This window comes from Malus sylvestris, chromosome 2, assembly GCF_916048215.2.
Source record: "Malus sylvestris chromosome 2, drMalSylv7.2, whole genome shotgun sequence".
Lineage (NCBI taxonomy): Eukaryota > Viridiplantae > Streptophyta > Magnoliopsida > Rosales > Rosaceae > Malus > Malus sylvestris.
This window is the reverse complement of record NC_062261.1, coordinates 26,921,519-26,936,980: the sequence shown is the minus strand read 5'-3', so window position 1 is coordinate 26,936,980 and position 15,462 is coordinate 26,921,519. Positions and strand designations below refer to the sequence as shown.

The 15,462-nt window shown below is 37.0% G+C and overlaps 4 protein-coding genes across 5 annotated transcripts; 1 reads left to right on the top strand and 3 right to left on the bottom strand.

Annotated features, from left to right (window-relative positions):
- Window positions 1-1,375: 1,375 nt before the first annotated feature.
- LOC126585836 (probable purine permease 11) lies at window positions 1,376-4,274 on the bottom strand. Of its 2 annotated transcripts, none has more exons than XM_050250395.1 (2): window positions 4,078-4,274; window positions 1,376-2,705 (listed from the first exon to the last, which is right to left on the bottom strand). In XM_050250395.1, exons 1-2 carry the CDS (start codon window positions 4,112-4,114, stop codon window positions 1,612-1,614), a joined length of 1,131 nt encoding a protein of 376 aa, XP_050106352.1. In that variant the 5' UTR covers window positions 4,115-4,274; the 3' UTR covers window positions 1,376-1,611. The 2 variants fall into 2 exon arrangements, with proteins under 2 accessions (XP_050106352.1, XP_050106360.1); XM_050250403.1 differs by lacking the exon at window positions 4,078-4,274 and adding an exon at window positions 3,746-4,025.
- A 416-nt stretch (window positions 4,275-4,690) lies between these two features.
- On the bottom strand, window positions 4,691-8,153 carry LOC126585867 (ras-related protein RABH1b). The gene is made up of 6 exons (XM_050250437.1): window positions 7,867-8,153; window positions 6,470-6,540; window positions 5,994-6,082; window positions 5,731-5,842; window positions 5,261-5,351; window positions 4,691-5,135 (listed from the first exon to the last, which is right to left on the bottom strand). Exons 1-6 carry the CDS (start codon window positions 7,981-7,983, stop codon window positions 4,989-4,991), a joined length of 627 nt encoding a protein of 208 aa, XP_050106394.1. The 5' UTR covers window positions 7,984-8,153; the 3' UTR covers window positions 4,691-4,988.
- Window positions 8,154-9,472: 1,319 nt separating this feature from the next.
- On the top strand, window positions 9,473-11,512 carry LOC126585889 (acyl carrier protein 1, mitochondrial-like). The gene is made up of 2 exons (XM_050250471.1): window positions 9,473-9,744; window positions 11,082-11,512. Exons 1-2 carry the CDS (start codon window positions 9,541-9,543, stop codon window positions 11,256-11,258), a joined length of 381 nt encoding a protein of 126 aa, XP_050106428.1. The 5' UTR covers window positions 9,473-9,540; the 3' UTR covers window positions 11,259-11,512.
- A 2,373-nt stretch (window positions 11,513-13,885) lies between these two features.
- Window positions 13,886-14,816, bottom strand: LOC126585863 (putative invertase inhibitor). Its single transcript, XM_050250424.1, has one exon. It carries the CDS (start codon window positions 14,770-14,772, stop codon window positions 14,212-14,214), a length of 561 nt encoding a protein of 186 aa, XP_050106381.1. The 5' UTR covers window positions 14,773-14,816; the 3' UTR covers window positions 13,886-14,211.
- Between the last annotated feature and the right edge of the window lie 646 nt (window positions 14,817-15,462).

Below are 15,462 nucleotides of genomic sequence, written 5' to 3'. Positions count from 1 at the left end.
TAATACACAGGAGAAATGAGAGGTACAGAAGAGCGGATGAAGGATGGTAGCACCCCCTTTGAATTCACTCTTTTCCTACCTACTTCTCTTTCACATTCCTGTAATTTTAGTTCTGCATTGCCAAAAGCACAGGCAGTAACATCCAGCCAAGTTCTTGGAGCTCTTATTATGCTTGGCTAGATGTTGCTGGCTGTGCTTGCTTCTATCTTGGTGTTTTCATCCTAACGCAGCTCAAACGAATAACGGATTTTCACCTAATCCGAGAATAGGCTGCATATCGGAATAATCCTTAACTTGTGGGAATCCTAATGCAGGTTATTCACACAAGTTATCAGGGCAGGCCCAGGCCCAGTGCAGGTAGGGCGACCGTCCAGGGCCCAAACAAATTAGGGGCACCAAAATTATTAGGGTGATATATTTATATATGTTTTTATGAGAGTATAAATTTATAAAATTTGGTTCAAAAACACAGAAATTTAACTAGAAGTGGTGGTTTGTCATTTGAAAATAATGAGGAGGTCTTGGGTTCAAAACACCATGCGTGCTTATTTACTTTCTATTTTTTACAAATTTCTTTTTATAAGATTATAAATTTATAAAATTTGGTTAAAGGATCAAGAAGTTTAATTAGAAACAATGATTTTTGTTGTTTAAAATTAACAAGAGGTCCTAAGTTCGAAATGCTATGTGCATGTTTATTCTTTTCAATTTTTACAAATTTTTGTTTGGTTGTTAATTTATTTTTAGTTACTATCTAGTAGCTATGTGAATTGTTATTTTTAAATATTCGTTTTAATTCAAGTCTAATCTTCAACAAAGAATAGTACGTAGACCAAATTTACAAATTATATGACGTGTCATCAAAATGTTTAATTTAGTGCCCATTCATTAATAATACATATCAATTAAAGACTCGAAAACATCATTATTTTTTAGTCCCATATTGACAAGGTTAGTAAATAAGAAAAAAACATCTCACTATTTATTCAAAAACACATACAAAGTTCAGATGGAAAACAAAACTCATCATCTATCTACTTGTAAGCCCGTAAGTTTTTTTGTTTCCCTCTCTCAATACAAAATAAATTAGTCTTTCTGTGTTTCTAAATTATTAAGTTTGAAGTGTTTTTCTAAGTATAATTTTTTCGATGTCTTATGTGTGAAAATAAATAATTTTCTTACATGAAGTTAGGGCACTTTTTTTTACGTCGCCCCGGGCCTCAAAAATCTCTGGACTGGCCCTGCAAGTCATCGTTAGCACTCCCGCAGATTATTCACATCCAGATCATGTAAGGTCTCTATAATACATGTTTAGAAGGTAGAAATCTAAATTTGACTCCTAATCTCCGGGATCAAAGGACTACTTTACACAGAGTGCAATTCAAATGTGATAGAATATAAGAGGGTCGAAATCAACATTACCTATGACACAAGAAAAACTACATCCCATGATAGTTTCTGTCATAGTTTATCTATTTTGATAACTTGTACATGTTAGACGACCGTGAATCATAAATCTTACTAAGCAACAAAAGAACTATAAACAATATGCTTAAAATTTGAGAATGGCATTGATCGAATACTAAAAACGTCACTGATATGAACAAAACTTTAAATAGAGGAATCATTTTGTGGTTCCCTAGCATCAGCTTGTCTTCTTCTTGCTTTAGAGTCATCAAGATAGTTCTGATAAACATAAGAGGCGAAACCCCAAAGAGCCAGAAGCATAGCAATTACCTTGACACCGTTCATCTTGTCATGGAGGATTATCACAGCGGCTATAGGAGTAACAGCCAAAGAGAGAGTACTAATTACATTGGAGAAGAGAGAAGACACCACGAAAATTAAGCCTACAACACCAACAGAACAAACTTGCCAAGCCACAGCTGTCCAAACTAAGGTCATCACGTAAGAAACTCGTCCCTTGCCATAGTTTACCATTTCCCCATGTAAACTCCTCCATTCTCCACTTGCAAAAAGACCTACAGTTGCAGCAAAACTAGCAACCAGGGCTGTATAGATTTGCATCTCCAAAACCACAGAAAACGTTTCCCTTTTTAAAACCTTTTGGAAAGAAAGCTGCATGAGGGAAAGCAGAAGAGAGTACAATGCAGAAGCTCCAATGGTACAGATGAAGCCAAGGATATATTTCCCCTTTGAGACTCCTGTTGGTCCTCCAGAGTCATCATTAACAGCAATAAGAGCTGCTGAGAATGACACGATAATCACTGAATTAAGAATCAGCATTGTGAACTTCTGAGAGTTGATGAAGTACGAGAAAACAGCATTAAAAGCTAATTGAGTTGCGCATATGAGGGAGTAAGTAGAGGCAGATAGGTACAAGAGTCCGACAGAGTACATCATGTTGTCACCAGCTAATAGCACTCCAATAGAGAAGTAAACCAAGGCAAGAACTTTAATGGAAGGTGGGTTTGAAGTAGTTGCATGATCTTTGGATGAAGGAAGAAAATAAAGCGGGATGAGAAGGACTGGGAAGGCTGCAGTTTGGACAAGAGTAGCCAACCACTTACTATTACCACCCTGGTCATAATAGAATCTTCCAAGTAAAACAGCAGCAGTCTGCCCCACAATTAGGAAGAAGACGTTGAGTACCAGCAGAAACCACCATTGCCAACGACCAAGTTTAACAAATAGTGTTTGTTCAATCACAGTTTCTTCTTTGGGTAAGATCGATTCTTGGCTATCTGTATTTAAATACACACACATGCAACAAATTATTAAGGTTATAGGTTCACCGAAAGAAACTAAAGCATTTCAAACAGGAGAATCATGAAATATGAAATGAGAAAACACGGCATCTATGCAGTGATTTCCCCTGCAGTTCAAGGTGTGGTATAGACCAGGTAAATGCCAGGGCCAGAATTTGGATACAAATTTTTGGTCGAGAGGCAGGTAACATACACTCTCATTTCCATACACGCATTCTCGTTTCTTACAATTACAAAAGCATATGCAAGCTAGTTTCTCTCAGGTTGGCAAAACAAATCACAAGCTGCAAACATGGAACACGTTCCTTTTCAAATGACGGTGATTCTAAGATTCAAAACATAATAAAAGGCGTTTCGACGGTCACCACTTCTTTCCATTCATCAAATGCCCGGGAGCTTTTGATGAACGGATACAATGGGATACTTAAGCATGCATGCACAAGCCAGCACTAACAATATTTCATTCATAAGCTTGCCTGAAGCTGCAAATTCAAACGAGGCGGAGGCCAAACAGTAATCAAAATTAAACATTGAAAAGATCCAGACTTTCATATGGCATATATTTCAATCAAGTTAACATTTAAGTGGTGAATCATGTGACAAATACGTGCTTAACAATAACCAGCTAAAAACATAACAGATACAAATAAAAAATATATATAACCAGCTAAAAGCATACAATAATCACCAGAAGCACAGAAAAATTAATAAATGAATTAAAAGACTAATTTGTCAACAAAAAAAAAAAAAGAAGCCGAATCCGAAATCCATTTGGAATTTTCATGTGAGTGATTGTCTGTAACTGGAGAAAGAAAAACAATTATTTAAGTGCCCAAAATTGAAGCTTTGCCTCATATTCTGTTCTTCTTCTCATACATACAGTTGGTCAGCAAACCAAAGGAAGCCTCAGGTTTTGATTATTCTAATGAAAACCCAGTAACATATTAAACAAAATAAACAAAACCCATATTAATCTTCACAAACCAAGAACCAGAGAGAGAGAGAGAGAGAGAGACCTGGCATGGCCATGTTTGCTTAGTTAGGGTTGGCGTTAGCGTGAGTGAATGACAGACTTTTTGAAGTGGTAGAGGGAGAGCGGCAGCAATCGGTGGGGCAGTGTTATTACTATAGTTAAGAACTTAAGATTGGGATAAAGAGGATTTTAAGTGGGATTTTACTGTTCTTCATCACACAAAATTCCACAAATTTCTTTTATTTTATATTTAAATTTTGGCTGTTTTGGCCTTCTTCAAGGATTTGAATTTGGACTTGTTTCGAAAACAGTGGCGAAAAATAGAATCGTGATTCGATTAAAAGCTACACAGCACAATTTGTGTGTTTCACATACCTGTCCACCAATCAGAACCTGCCGCGTGTAAATCCATAAAATATCTGCACGGCCAAGAGAAAAGCAGAAGACAGAGAGATTTGGAGGACTGAGGAGTTAGAGAAGAAGTGCAAGTGTATCGCGTGTTCGTGAATCCACCAGACCAACCTATGATTGGCGCCGCGGAGGGACCGACGGCATTCGCTATGTCGCGACTCGCGACGACATCACCAACTGCGACTAATGATTTGGAATTAGGCCGAAAATTTGGTCACGTTCTGGATATTGGCTTCTTGCTAGTTTTGTGTTGGCCAAATTACAGTATTTTTACGTTCAACTTACTCTTTGCATCTATTTGATTTTTAACTAAACTATTAATATCTCTTTAAACCCTAATTTACTAACTAATATCAATTTATAAAATAAAATAAAAAATTAAAGAGAATAAATTATAAATTATAACTATATTGACATTTGTTATAAATTATAACTATATTGACATTTGTTTTTATTTCTGTATATTCGTTACAAAACAAATTATAAACGCATAATAAACAAAGAAAGGTAATCAGCTGGAGGAGCGCATGCCAATAGGCTAGTATTAATAATTGGACAATACACAATAGTTGAGAGCTTTCCGACCAATGCGCAATGCCACACTTTAATATCCGAAAATACCCGTACAATACAACCATAGGAATTTATTAAAATTAGTTTGCAGAAAAAAAATGTAAATGTTTCTTTTAATTACTATCAACTGAAAATCTGAAAGTCTGATATTCTAAGCTCAGCCAAGCAAACAGTGTACACTTCCTTTAACAATCAACCAAACACAAAACTTCAAATGCTACAAAATGGCGGGACGACTGGGACAGTAACTAATCTTTACAGATTGTAGGATCAAAGCAGAGCATACAAGTAACGGGGTAAAATTAACAAGCGCACCCGCCTGACTGTGCCTGCGACTGTGATGAATTTGCATTCGAAGACTTCAGGTTCACGTCAACCATGTCTTCCTGCTTCGTTGAAGAAAGTGTTTCCATTCCAGGTAAAGCTGCTGCAATCTTCCGAAACAGCGCCTGTAGTGGAATTAAGAGAAATTAAATCCAATGTACTGATCAGGTACTCAAACAGTAGCGCAAACACATGCGTTAAGGCATTACAGGGAATATGATACAACTCGCTGGGCAGAAATGTAGCTTACCTTGATATTGAAGCCAGCCTTGGCACTGGTCTCAATAAACATAACATTGAGGTCACGAGCTTTGGCTTCTCCTTCCTCTATAGAAACTTGCCTGTCCATCCGTCCACAATACAACCCAAATATGAGCACCATAAGTGACAAGAAAAATCAGATGCAAGAGGCTAGCCTAATTGACAATGAGATACAACCTGAGGGGACAACTTGTAGTATCACCCTCTTTGTTCCCATCTATAGTAGAAAACACGTATTCTCCATACATGTTTTACAAATGAACATCCGCACAGCTTGATAAAAATCATCTTCTTCATGCAAATGAAGTAATAGGATGGAAATGTTGCAATAAATGCACGTAATCATTGCCATGAAGACCACGTGCACATGACTATTGAACTAAAAAGTGAAATTGCAGTAGGAAACACAAGAATCAACTTTCTCTATAACTTACTGCAGAGAAGCAAGCAAATAACTACCTTTTGTCTACAAGATCTGTTTTGTTTCCAACAAGTACAATGATAACATCACTTCCCCGCTCAGTGCGAACCTCTTCAATCCACTTGGAAGTGTTTAGGAATGATTGTCTGCCTACACCATAAGAATGAGCCAAAAATATTTAGTTAAATTCATCTTCAAACATAAAACATAAAGTCCCAGTCATTTAATTAAAATGATATAAACTTCAAGTTCAACAAAGTTACTTTCGTGAGAGAGAGAGAGAGAGAGAGAGAGATCATACTTGCAACATCATATACAATGACAGCCACAGAGGAATCCCTGATGTAGCTAGGAATGAGACTCCTGAACCTTTCCTGCCCAGCAGTATCCCTGTTCAAAATTTATAAGGTTTTATGTATCAAGAAATAAAAAAATATTCCCACAATGCCAATCTTGTTCTAGGATGACTTAAGTACAAAACCCTGCTAATCACTGAGAAAAATATAAAGCAACCCCACAGCTTCAGAGCGAATGTTAAAAAAAAATAGTGTGAAATGTGCCTCGAGTGCATAAATTGAAACATTTTAATATGAGTACTAGTGAGTGCCAAGAGACAATATCTTGTATAAAAGAAGCGTAATAACCATCATTTAACATCACATCATGGAATGAGAATGCTGAGCAAGATCATGTCAATAAGAAATTTAACCTTATATGTGAAAAAGGGAGTTATAACATCAACAGGACCAAAAACTAAATAAAGGGATAAAGACTAACCAGAGCTGCAATCGAACAGTTCGATCTTCAAGATACATTGTCTTTGACAGAAAATCAATGCCGATGGTAGCCTGGTTGCAACAAATAAACACATGAGCTAAAAAAGAGAAAACTTAAACAAATAATTCAGAACATGTAGGTTAAGTATTGAGGGTAGATATCTGTACAGCGGAAGAAATTTAAGTAAGACAAATGACATTTTATGCATAAAGATTCTGAGAACCCAACCAAAATGAGAAAAACGAAGAAATGAATGGTAATCAGGTTATCTGAGCAGTTACTGAAAGAGATGAACAATAAAATATACGTACACAAATAACAAAGAAGTGTTTTAAATAAGGAGCTGTATTTCAGGCATTATACATATGATTGATATCTAATAAGGACCCAAATCGTAGACACATATCTCAACCAACCTATTTGATCTAACAACTGACATGCATTTCCGTAACATAAGTCTGCGGGTAGATTTTCATATATATTCTCTCATAAAGTTTTTTGAGATTGATATGTTTCTCGGCTGTTAGATTAGATACGAAGAGCTAAATACATTAACATATAAGAAATAGGTCCTTATTTGAGGATCCTATTGCGGAGAATGATACCTCCTCCCTCCCCACACCTAGATCACAATTGATCCCCCTTCCCCAAACAAGCCACATCCTAATCGTTCCCTGCCTCAACTTTTATTTTTGATCTCATCCCCACCCCATACTGGTCAACGAAAGGTCAGTGTTTACTGTTGCATAATTTGAAGAAAGTCCTAAGAAATTTCTTAAATCTTCTTCCCCAGTCCAAAGTGAAAAAGAAGATTATCATAACAAACTTCTATTTCTAAAATTTTATACCAGCGCTACTCATTACAACCTGTTACAAATCGAGTTAATTAAAAAAATTCAGCTCCCATTCATTCTCTTTTACTTATTCGTTTTCAAACGCAGTAATCCAAGTAACTCCCTCCTTTTACATAAATCTCCTCTCTTATTAAAATTAACATATTTCGGATAAAAGAAAATTGCCCTAGTGCACTAAAGCAGTTGGCAGACACGGTCCCGCCACTACAGCACAGCAACCAGTTTTTGGATTATAATGGCAGTTCCAGCCCATGATCCCCACAAACCCAACCAGCATTATTTACAAATTTGACAATTACAAAACGCAATTTTCGACAGACGAAAGCATTCGAAATTCGACATCAATCACAGCCCACAGCAGTTCGTTTGAACACTAACACTGTAAACGAAAGCAATTGCAATCTAGAAACCTACCATCAATCAATCCAAGACATTGTTGCAGTTGATAGCAAACGTTGACAGAAATGAAACAGCAAAAGCTCGAAGAATCGAAAGACCGCACAGAAATTGCAGAAAGATTTGGAGAGGGAAGGATGCGATTACCTGATAGGTATTGTCGAACTTGTCGTACATGAAGCGAGTGATGATGCTGGTTTTGCCGACGGACTGATCCCCCAGGAAGACGAGCTTGTACTTGGCGAGAGCCGAAACGGGAGCCATGGCGATTTCGGATCTACGAGGATCGGATCGGGTTCAAGGTCGAGATCTCGCCGGAGATTGATCGGACAGATCGAGATCTCGGAGCCTCGTTCGAAATTCGCTTCTTTCCTTTGATTTTCGGTTAGATGCGTATTTATAGCTGGATGGGCCGCTGGCGGAGAGAGAGAGAGAGAGAGAGAGAGAGAATTACTGTATTTTGCGCGTGAAATTGGTTTGAGGAGGCTTTTCCACGAAAAATTCTTTTATCTCGTGTAAATTACTTATCAATCCGGAAAATTAACTATTATATACTCGATCAGAGTCTTGGTCCTAGGCCTGGCGAGGTGTACTAGGGAATGAGCCATTGTTAGACGGCTGCCTCCTGCCTGCTCTTCCAACACGAGTACGGGACGGGTCGCAACGCTGACGGCGCAAACCTCGCAACGACCAATTACTTACAATTTAATCATTTTTAAATTACTGAAAAATGATAAAATGTCCTTGCCCTCCTAATGTGTTCAAACATTACCAAAGCGTTCGTCGCGCAGTACCACCCAAGGAAATGCTTTCGTAGGCATTACTTCAAGGCAACTACAAATTTCGTGGTGTTAAATTTTGCGTGATGAATAAAACTTCTTGGTGTTAAACATTGTGCCACCAAATGTTCGTCTTGCAAAATTCAGTGCGACGAACAATCTTTTACGGTGTTAAATATTACACCATGAAGTTCTTTGTTCCTTAAAATTTAGTGCTACAAATTATCCTTCTTGGTGAGAAAGATTGCTCTACAAAGGTGCTTTGTCCCTTAAAACTTAGTGCGACGAAAACATTCGTCTTGCAAACCCTAACTTCATGTGCTTTGCGTGACGACAAGATGGCGACGAAGCTTTCGTCGTGCAATTGTTGGGCAACGAAAATCTTTTTTGCTAAGGCCGTTGCGGTAATTGTTCAACGTAGCAGTGTGCTTAACAGAGGTTCTTATGTTGCTGTCTACACATAGACACGTCCATGGAGAACTCATTTATTGCCATAGGCTATTCATCAAGGATGGTTCTCACAATTCTTTCATAGAATTGCACCCGTGGTTTGATTTTCCTTTCTGGAGATATGTAGGTAGTCCTTTCCGAATTCAACCACACCCCCAATCAACCTCATTCTCCTCTCATAGAAGATCATGGGTTAGTCTGACTGGATTTTGCCTCCACCCGAGGATATGTGCAAATTTGGTTCCAACAATGAGGATTAGTGTGTCATCACATCAACATATGGTGAAAAAAACAAAAAGGGAAAATAAGTTCAAGAAAAGGACTAGGATTTTCTCTCATTCTCTCACATTCTCTATTTTGTCTTTCTCTTTTATATATAAAATTAATATAATATGTTAACGTAACTTAATTGTGACCGTTCAAATAAAAATAAAGAAAAGGAGAGAAAAAAAAAAGGAGAGAATTTTGCTCTCAAGAAAATGAAATCACGCCCCAAACACGTGACTACTAAGCTGTTGTTTGCTACGCCATTTCCCAACAGCAACCAAAAGACTCAGAGTGAGTTTACCACAAGAGAAGAGAACGGAGAGAGATGGCTCTGAGAGCAGCCGTACTGCGGCACGTGCGAGTTCCGGTACAAACCCTAAACCCAGCCCTAACCCTAACCGGAGGCAAATGGGCCCCACCTTCTCTACGGTGGATGTCATCGCACGGCGACGATCATCTGACCAAAAGCGAGGTCACCGACAGAGTCCTCTCCGTTGTCAAGAGCTTCCCCAAAGTCGATCCTTCTACGGTCAGCCTTCTTTCCATCTCTACTTTCTGTTTGTTTCCCGGGAAAATGTAAACATTATATCACAAATCCGAATCCCAATTTTTGTTTTAATTTTTCTTCGGTTTTCTCGGAATCCAAAAGGGTAATTAGAGCTATTGATTGCTAGATTACTTCGATTTCAAAGGGTAGTTAGAGCTATTGATTGCTAGATTACTTCGATTTCAATTTATCTTTGGTAAATTGTAGTTAGTGTTGTATCAGTCAATTTCCTATTTCAGCTCAATTTCCCCCATGAATTTTTGAAATAATTTAGGTCCGATTTAGGGTTCCAATTTATGAAATAATGCCAGAAGAGAAGATAATTAAATGAGATTTTGGATCTATTTTCTGTTTGTTTGTTTAATCTTAGGCCTTTTTGGGCATGTGAATTAACTAGATTTTTGTGGATCTTAGTGCTCATGCATCTGTACAATGTAGATAGAAATGTTGGAGTAATTTTGGCCTGAATTCGTAGTTTGTTTGCTTAATCACGCCCTATTCTTCTGTTTTTGTGTGTGATGGTATTTGGGACTTCGATAAGAAGTCGTGGACTCGTGGGTAGAACTTGAACCTGTAGTCTTATATTTAGCTCATGTGAGAATGCAAGAGGAAGAAAACAAATTTTTATACTTATTTTTGGAGGATGTAATGTACATTTTCTTGGCTTCGAATGCTGACGTTGTACTATCTCTTCGTTGATCTTGCACTGGTTGGTGAGATTTTTTTGAAAATCTTAGGAGTAAAGGTCACATGGTTGTAACTATGACCTTTTGACATATTGTCAGCTCACAGGTCTGAGGCTGATTGGGCTATAAGAACCACATAGGACAGTTGGTGAGGCAAAATCTTTTGATTAATGAAAGAGATCAGCCGTGATGAAACTTAAGATGATGATACACTTTGGTCATTTGTAACTCTTAGCCAAGATCTGAAAGGTATTGGGTTTTATAGGGAAAATTGGGTTATGAATAAGACGCTTTATGGAATCTAGATTGAGCATGTGCGTGGTGGCTGCTTTGGTATTTATAGGTTACAATCATTAACAAAATATAGGATATAGTGGTTAAGAATCTAAAACCGTACCTGTGGGATCTGTTTTAGTGCTTATATAATATGTTAGAAACCTCATTAGTGCACTGCAATGGCACGATTGCTAATCTTCCTTCTGTTTTGACGTTTTTGTCTGCCTCATTCAATCAGTATAACTTTGTTTCTCCCTTTCAGAATGTTTTTTTTTCTTTCATTATCAAGTATCAAATAATTATTTTTTTTGTCTGAAATTTACTGGGAGAACCGATTTTTCCGTCAATTATTGGCAGGTGACTCCTGATGTAAATTTTCAGAAGGATTTGGGCTTGGATAGCTTGGATAACGTGGAGATTGTTATTGCTCTAGAAGAAGAGTTCAAGCTAGAGATTCCAGACTTGGAAGCTGTTAGGATCGACTCCGCTAATCTGGCCATTGAGTACATCTATAACCATCCAATGGCTTCGTAACTCTCTTTTGCAGCAGCTTTTTCTCTTTGCATGAATTGTTTGAACGTAATTTTGTTTCTGCCCGTGTGACGTAGAAATTTGATCACCACGGTGGTTGAAAATAATTTGCATCTTTCTGAAAAGAGTTGTCTTCCTGGAACTAAAACTTGTCAATGTCTTTGCAATGCTTCAGTCGTAATAAACAATGACATCTTCTGTCCAATCAGTCTGCTGATTGGTTGTGTTCCTTCCGATATCTTAAATGCTATTTTTCATGCACGGTTTCACGTTCTGGTTTGTATGGTTAACGTGTCCGTGAGTTGAAAGTGTATTATCATTCATTACATGCTTACATGGTTTCTGATTCTTTTGGATTCGTGATTCATTGTTTCAAGGATGTAATGAATGAAGGGCTCGCTTCTACTTGATTCGTTGGGGACATTTTCTCTTTTGGATATTTGAAAAGCGTTATGAAGAATCTGGGAACACACATGACACCATGGAAAGCACTCTCAAACATGACTTGTACGAAATACTTTCGGGATTGTGATTGTGTGCGTTGGCATGGGTAGTATTTTCTCGATGATACGTTGCTTTTGTAATAAGTTTGCTATGAATTTCATTCTTATGGGCAACTGCTGCTGTAGAAGCTGGATCCCATCACAATGCTTAAAAAGTTTTGCCATACAACAGTGACCGAAATAACTCTCTCCAAGTTATCTCATTCCTGCGTCTATAACACGCGTTGGCCGGAAAACTCTCCAATGAGGAAATTTTATGGGGATTTAGTACCGAGTAAATTGCTAATTTTCTTCTTGAACTTTCACTCAGCTTCAATTTCCTTCTAAACTTTTTAATTGGAAAATTAAGGACTTGAACCAATTCTTTTGGCTGATTCCCCCGACCATTAGTTTTCCTTAGATTCCATCAAAACTAACATTAACTCTTATCACGTGCTCACCACGTGACTCTTTTTTAAGGATAAAAGCATCATTTTGCTGGACTTTCAGATACAAAAGATATAGAATCACACAGATTTGCAGAGGTCGACATTTTAGAAAATTTAGGATTTTCAATTATTTTAAAGAATAAAGTGATTGAACTATCCTCACATGTTGTGCACATGCTTCCATCCAACAAATATTTGAATGGAATGAATACAAAACTAACTGGTGGGGGAATCAGCCAAAAAAATTAATTTGAGTACTTACTTTTTCAATTAAAAAGTTTAGGGAGGAAATCAAAAGCTAGGTGAAAATTTAGAGGCGAAATTTATAGTTTACTCAATCATATACCCATATGGACCAAAAGAGGTAACTTTTGAGAGAGTTGAAGTCATTGTCGTCCCCTGTTCCAGCGGCCATATCCCCTCTTCCAATAGCACTTTCCAGGTGACTTGTCCGAGGCGATAAAGGAAGAGAGGTACATATCCTGTCCCTGGCTGTATGCAGGATTCTCCATTGTTCTCAATTATCTTCGGTTAACATAACCAATAATGAAATTATATCTACAAACGTATCAAATTGATGTAGAACAAATGACAAAGTAAATTGAAGTATTATACGTTGTTATGAAGGAAACGGCGCTTAGATCAATACTCACAGGATTTGGTTAGCTTTTCTTGTGACATAGGGGCAATTTTAGCTAAAGTCCTTGTAAACTCCAAAATGATAACTAAGGAGAAATCATGATTTCCAGGAAGATCGAGATTCAAGAAAATGAAGTGCTGAGTAAAATGAAGAGCAAGAAAGAGAGAGACATATCGAGCACGATGAATATTTCACTTTAATGAATGAATCCAAATACAAGCAGTTGAGCTACTATTTATAGTTGTACACCAGTTGTCGAACTTAGTAACTAAGCTAACTAAGCTGACGTGTGCAATCTAACAAACTAACGAAAATATTGCATTCTGTTAATACAAAACAGCGTTCCAAGTTTTAAGGATACTTTTGATATTTCGTTAAATTTTTATTTTGTTTTCTATTCAAAGTTTTGATGTGGGGGTTTGGCTTCATGTATTCCACGTGTAAGTACACCTCTTGGGGTGTAATGAATGTTATCTTTATCCACTTTTCAAATAAAATGGCAACCATTTGAGCTTCACAATATTCACCCATCATATTGTTTTGCCATCTAACAATCAGTTCTAGCATCAACACAATACCCATAGTTTCATCCATAAAGCAATTAACTTAATTAGTGAGCAAAAGAGTACTTCTTGTGGTTGCGTACAAGGCACAAGGCTCCACCACATACTTCATGAGATTTCTTTTTGTTTGTTATGTTACAAATTTCGTGAAGGGATTTAAACTTGAGATCTCTTTCTATACAATCGGACTAATAGCTAATCAGTTATGAGATTTCTTTTCAACAATCTGGTATAATAAGATCGAGATAGATCAACGTCTAACAATATGAGGCGTTAATTAACCGTGAAACTTGAAGCCTCGATCAGTTCATTGCAGATAGAAGACCATTTCAAATTTGGAGTGACGTTTCATTTATTCAAAACTAGGCTCATATTGAACCTCATTTATTTTTAACAAATAACGTACAAACACGATTACCATACGAACACATTTTGTCAAACCTTAGTAGTTATCTTTCCCATTCCCATTGTGAACTTGTAATTCATCAATACCTCTCTATCATAAAATAATTTAATACAATAGGATTAATTAGAAGCTACTCTTTGTTGATATTATATATCTTCCAAAGCACACCATTAGTAACTTCCTAATCATAACTTCTGATTAATCAGATTGTTTTACACACAACCTTGCAAACAACAACAACCAGACAATCAAACAAAACAATAGACGAACATGAAATCTAGGTATTGTAGAAAACAAACCAAATAAATACTAATAATTAATAAAAAAATACAACGCACAAATATAATTCATGAACAAAGACAGTTATATACTCATGCATATATATATATACACATACACACACACACACAATTGATTTAGTTTAGTGAATTATGCATATTGATAAAAGACAGTGCTATAATCGACAACTGAAACGTGTCGCTGTTTCGCTTCGTTAATGGCGAAACCAACCGATTTCCTTCGTCGAATCCATCTTCACAAGTTGTGGAGGCGTCAATGACTGAACTCACTTCAGTGTTGGCATCTTCGTATTTCTTGGACTTGTAATTCATGAGGGCGTGCTTAATGGTTGGTATGGCATCCGAGTAAAGCTCCAAGCAGTCGCCCAAACACGCGCTTACGTAGGGGTCGAGGTTCTTGTTTTTCAGAAGGTGTTTGATGTAATGCCTCGTGTCCGTTGCGTTGTTGCGGACTAACTTGATTGAGATTATGCCGAGTTTGTGAAGACCGGCGCGCTGGCTTTTCGGCGCTGCTTGCAGAGAGTTTACACAGAAATTGTAGCTTAGGTTTGGATCGTATTGAGCAAAGTTTTTGCAAGTTTCAGGGATGAGGTTGTTGGCAGTTATGGCATTGAAGGTGAAGAGGAAGAAGAGGAGGGAGACAGGGAGAGAAGTGAAAAAGAATGCGGGAGTTCTCATTTTTGTTTTATGGTCGGATGATAACTGCGTATTTTTCTGAATTACGTAATTTATAGGTAGTTTGGCTAAAATTATTCTCTTAAAGGAAAATGCTAGTGAAACTATCTTATTAGACCACATTTTATAAATCACATGATATTACGGTTGATGATTGAGTTTATATTTTTTATTATTAAAATAATGAATTCATTCATCAACTGTCACAACATATGATCTTCAAAATATGATCTCTCTAGAATCTCCCTTTTTGAAATTATGAGAAGGGATGCTTGCATGCTTGGACTGAAATGAAAATTATTGTTTCAATAAAATGAGTAATGCTAGGTAGACTACATATTTATGCCACATTAATGTACCATAAGTGAGTCATGCAATCAACCTCTAATATTATATATTCATTAATTGACGTATGTCACTTGCCAAATATGATATAAAAATGTGTTCTTCCTAGTATTTTTCTAATAAAATAGACTTGATGGAGCCCATACACATTCTATGTAAATAATGAATGTTGATAAACTCGTCCATAGCTTTATCTCCCCCCCTCACTTTTTAATAAAAACTTTAATACCAATTTTACCCTATTGTAAAATGACATTTAAGGTTGAAAGCAAAAAACAGAAGAACTAAGGTGCTACACAGCTCGTGAATCCGTTCATGGCTAGCTATACGCAAATCGCATATTCAAAC

What these genes read in the sequence shown, in the direction of transcription:
- LOC126585836 (XM_050250395.1), bottom strand. Translation starts at nt 4,114, where the DNA reads ATGGATTTACACGCGGCAGGTTCTGATTGGTGGACAG. An exon ending in AGGTTCTGATTGGTGGACAG is followed by an intron (nt 2,706 to 4,077) that starts GTATGTGAAACA and finishes ATTTAAATACAG; the next exon opens with ATAGCCAAGAATCGATCTTA.
- LOC126585867 (XM_050250437.1), bottom strand. Translation starts at nt 7,983, where the DNA reads ATGGCTCCCGTTTCGGCTCTCGCCAAGTACAAGCTCGTCTTCCTGGGG. An exon ending in ACAGATCTTGTAGACAAAAG is followed by an intron (nt 5,352 to 5,730) that starts GTAGTTATTTGC and finishes ACGGATGGACAG; the next exon opens with GCAAGTTTCTATAGAGGAAG. An exon ending in AGGCTGGCTTCAATATCAAG is followed by an intron (nt 5,136 to 5,260) that starts GTAAGCTACATT and finishes ATTCCACTACAG; the next exon opens with GCGCTGTTTCGGAAGATTGC.
- LOC126585863 (XM_050250424.1), bottom strand. Translation starts at nt 14,772, where the DNA reads ATGAGAACTCCCGCATTCTTTTTCACTTCTCTCCCTGTCTCCCTCCTC.
- LOC126585889 (XM_050250471.1), top strand. Translation starts at nt 9,541, where the DNA reads ATGGCTCTGAGAGCAGCCGTACTGCGGCACGTGCGAGTTCCGGTACAA. An exon ending in CCAAAGTCGATCCTTCTACG is followed by an intron (nt 9,745 to 11,081) that starts GTCAGCCTTCTT and finishes AATTATTGGCAG; the next exon opens with GTGACTCCTGATGTAAATTT.